The following is a 3,945-nucleotide window of genomic DNA, read 5'->3' as shown; positions in this document are numbered from 1 at the left end:
ACTCATGTTTGGTGAATACAAGCGGTGTGTGCATAGTATTCATTGTGCTGACCATTATTTCTTTCTTTTTTATTGTAAAAGAAGAATGGAGTTTTAGTTCCCCCCCTTAATTTCAGCTTGATCATTAACAACCAACCTTAGCAGTCCAGCTTTTGTGGAACTACAAGTCCCACAATGCATTGCTAAACTCTGAGAGGCACAGGCATGACTCCCAGAAGCAGAAGTAGTTTGCCACAGCTGGAGTGCAGAGGTTGCCTACCCATGAAATATTGGTAAACCATCAAAATATAAATCTATCTTACATTTTTAGCGAAATTGAGAAACTTGGCATTCACATTTTTTTTCATGCCAAAGCCATTGAATCCACATATTACTTTTATGTGATGTTACTGTGCAATAATTAACTGTATGACAGACACAAGAGAGAAATGGAAGGATGTAGAGAGAGCAACAGTGAGAGATAAGCACACTCCCCCACCTTTAACTTCAGATTGCTCCCCTCCTTTCACATCAGATTCCCCCTCCTCCTTTCACATCAGAGTCCCCCTCCTTTTTTCACATCAGGGTCCCCCTCCTCCTTTCACATCAGAGTCCCCATCCTCCTTTTACATCAGAGTCCTCCTCCTCCTTTCACTTCAGAGTCCCCCTCCTCCTTTCACATCAGAGTCCCCATCCTCCTTTCACATCAGAGTCCTCCTCCTCCTTTCACTTCAGAGTCCCCCCCCTCCTTTCACATCAGAGTCCCCCTCCTCCTTTCACATCAGAGTCCCCCCCCTCCTTTCACATCAGAGTCCCCCTCCTCCTTTCACATCAGAGTCCCCCTCCTCAGATAAGTAAAAGTCCTTTACACATGTATCCTAGACCTAAACGAGCAGTTAACCCATGCAGTGCAGGGGCAGCCCCACTGCAAGGGGAGTTTTTTCACTTCAGAGTCCCCCTCCTCCTTTCACATCAGAGTCCCCCTCCTCAGATAAGTAAAAGTCCTTTACACAGGTATCCTAGACCTAAACGAGCAGTTAACCCATGCAGTGCAGGGGCAGCCCCACTGCAAGGGGAGTTTTTTCCCCCCAGGGGTAGGCTTTGAGCAACTGTTTCAGGTCTCTGGGAGATGATCTGCATCTGCAGGCTGTGCTGGTGAGGAAGTGATGTCACCAGAGGGAGGAAGAAATGGGCAGAGAGCCCAGAAACTCCCAACCCGGCCTCACCTTCCCTCTACATGTCTCTGCAAAGGTAAAAATGTCTTAGCAAGGACAGAGGGAGCAATGGTGGAATATGCAGTGATAGGGGAGATGCTGGGTAGCAGAAAAGTGCTGTGTCGGGGTGTAGGGGGGGTGCAGAGGTAGGAAATGCTGGAGGACAGGGGTATGTCAGGGTACAGAATGGCTGGGGGTACTCAGTTCTTCATAGGCTGTCCACTTATCTCCCTGCAGAGAAGCTTCTTTGACTAAGTACCACCAGATATGGTGTAGCCTCCTAGACAGCATCAGCGGTTGATCCACAATACAAAGGGAGGTTCGGTAAGCACAGGGAAAGGGGTGATTAGAATTAAGTTATTTGACAGTATATTTAGCATTCAGGTTCCCTTTAAACCTCTGCGTTCCAGTTATGTGATTTTTACAGGGCATTACCCCACAGCACCGTAACAGTCCTCCCCTCTCACTCTTACCACCGTAGCTGACCCCCATCTTCTCCAATTCCACCCCACCCAGCAGCATACCTGCACACCAATCCCCACACTCACCACAATTCCTGACCTCTATCCCCCCCTTCTCTCCCCACCTCTCCCGCACGTCGCCACTTCACTCGCCACTGCACCAATGCCCACCTCTGTGTTCACTGCCAAGGTATCAGTATGCACTCCTGTGCTTGCCACCACAGCACTGACCAGCCTTTCTGCATTCACGTTTGCTAGTAAATTGTAAAAATACATAATCCTCCCCCCTCCCCCCCCTAGACACCAGGGAACAAGGGGGCACATAATTTACAATATATTTTATTCCATAAGACAAGAGCAATGAAAGGAGCTGATATGTTACAATCGAATTACTAGCTGTCGGGACAAAATTGGGTGTTTATAAAGTCAGGGGATTCAGGGAAATGTAGTGCACACAGTGTGCAAAAATCAAATGATGGCACCATTACAGGTAGAACTCTCTATGCCAGGGTCCCCAGGGCAGAAGAGACACCAATGGTACATCTAATGCAGGTGATATCTGGCCATTCTCAGATTCACCCAAATGATGTTGTTGGCATGTATTTGATGCCAGATAATAATGGGCCTATTTCTTCAACTCTGGACTCACAAGTCACATATTCAGTGTTCAATCCTTCCTCTAATATTACAAATGTAGTAACCTTAGATTTTTACTTCTAAGGGGAATCCAACCGTGAAGTATGAAGGTTAAGAGAATAGTATTGGCATCAAGGCCAGGTAAGTGCTTTATGCTTTGCTAGTATAAAAAAGAATAAGGTTGCACCTTCTGTTTAACATTTGATATATATACAGTATGTTTCCTACAATCATTTTTTTTTATTGAAAATGACACTAAACTCAGGATTTAAATTTGAAAAATACATTCAAGTAGCTTAACTATTACCAAAAATGTATCTTATTTGTGTATCACTCGGCTGTAGATCCTCAAATCATCTCTGAATCGGTGCTGACGCTGTCTTTCCTTCTGGAGGGTGGCTACTTTTGTTCCCCATGGTCCCTGTGTGTGTTGTAAAGTAGTCACCGCTCAACGCTGAGTCCCGTGATGGACTACAATATCAATACAAATTAGTAAACTAAAAGGGTGAAGAGTTTGGAGAAGGCAGGAGAAGTGAACAATCTAGGCCAAAATAGCTGAACCGGAAAGTGAGCTGAATTGGAGGCTCTTTTTAAATCAGCTATGTTGTCCTAGATTGTTCACTTTTCCTGCCTTCTCCAAACTCTTCACCCTTTAGTGAATAACCCTGTAAATGTGAGATTGTAGTCCATCACAGGAGTGAGCTCAGATTGGTGGATACTTTACAATGCACACAGGTACCATGGCGGACACAAATACAGCAAAAAAATAAATCTGAAAAAAAAAAGTTTTTGCCACACTTGTATCTGTTTTACAATTTGTAGTATATTACAATGGTTTACTGCATAGGAAGTTTATGGGCCCGCTTACATTATTGTGGTGCATTAGCACATGTACGTCATGCTGTGCATTAATTTGCGTTGGTTTAAGGCAGCTATTCATTTAAATAGGCTGCCTAACGAACCAGAATGCACCAGTTACTCCAGAGATTGGTGGCCATGGTCAATAGAAGGTGTCTCTAAAGTTTAATATGACACAACATTTTACAACTTCCAATGCCAGATTGTGTTTTAACTTTTGGAATCCAGTTACAGGACTCAAAGCCAGAAAGAAAGTTGGTTCTGGAAGTCTTCCCTCTACCAGACAATGTAGTTATAGGTGTGGATATGGAGCAGGTAGCTATGTAATGGCCATCAGCTGTCAATGACTGAGGGACCCACTCTCTTTGAGGTCTGAATGGTGAAATATCTCCACCCAGGGCCACCAGCCCAACATATCTTATTAGTACTGGCCTAGGAGGCAAATGCCTTCCTGCCATCCCACCCAGTCCTCTCCTGATAGTTGGCCACATTTTAAGCACACGTTTGGACACATCATACTGAAAAATAAATGAACACTTGCAATGGCCCAGCCAATAGGAATATTTTTTTGAAGGATGGGGAAATCCTTATCTGATCTCACACATTCAGGAGTCCCATTTTATCATTTATTGTATGTGCAACACTATAGTAGATGTGTGCTGTTATTTACACCTGCAATATTCCACTGATGCAATACTTAAAGTGCCTGTACACCCTAACAAAGAACTTCTCTTATTTCCTCCCTTTTGGTCTAAATTTAACATTGAAAGTGTTTTATATATATATAGATATATATA

At 43.9% G+C, this 3,945-nt stretch overlaps 1 protein-coding gene across 1 annotated transcript in view; it reads left to right on the top strand.

The window, feature by feature from the left end:
* The first annotated feature begins 2,394 nt into the window (after nucleotides 1-2,394).
* Nucleotides 2,395-3,945, top strand: part of LOC108793920 (prostaglandin reductase 2-like) — a 15,777-nt gene continuing 14,226 nt past the window's right edge. The window contains exon 1 of the mRNA XM_018564880.1: nucleotides 2,395-2,431. Coding sequence (XP_018420382.1) covers nucleotides 2,395-2,431 — 37 coding nt within the window. The remainder of the gene's footprint in view (nucleotides 2,432-3,945) is intronic.

This window comes from Nanorana parkeri, unplaced genomic scaffold, assembly GCF_000935625.1.
Source record: "Nanorana parkeri isolate BGI_ZX_2015 unplaced genomic scaffold, ASM93562v1 scaffold791, whole genome shotgun sequence".
NCBI lineage: Eukaryota > Metazoa > Chordata > Amphibia > Anura > Dicroglossidae > Nanorana > Nanorana parkeri.
The sequence above is the reverse complement of the archived record's forward strand: the minus strand, read 5'-3'. Positions and strand labels throughout refer to the sequence as shown.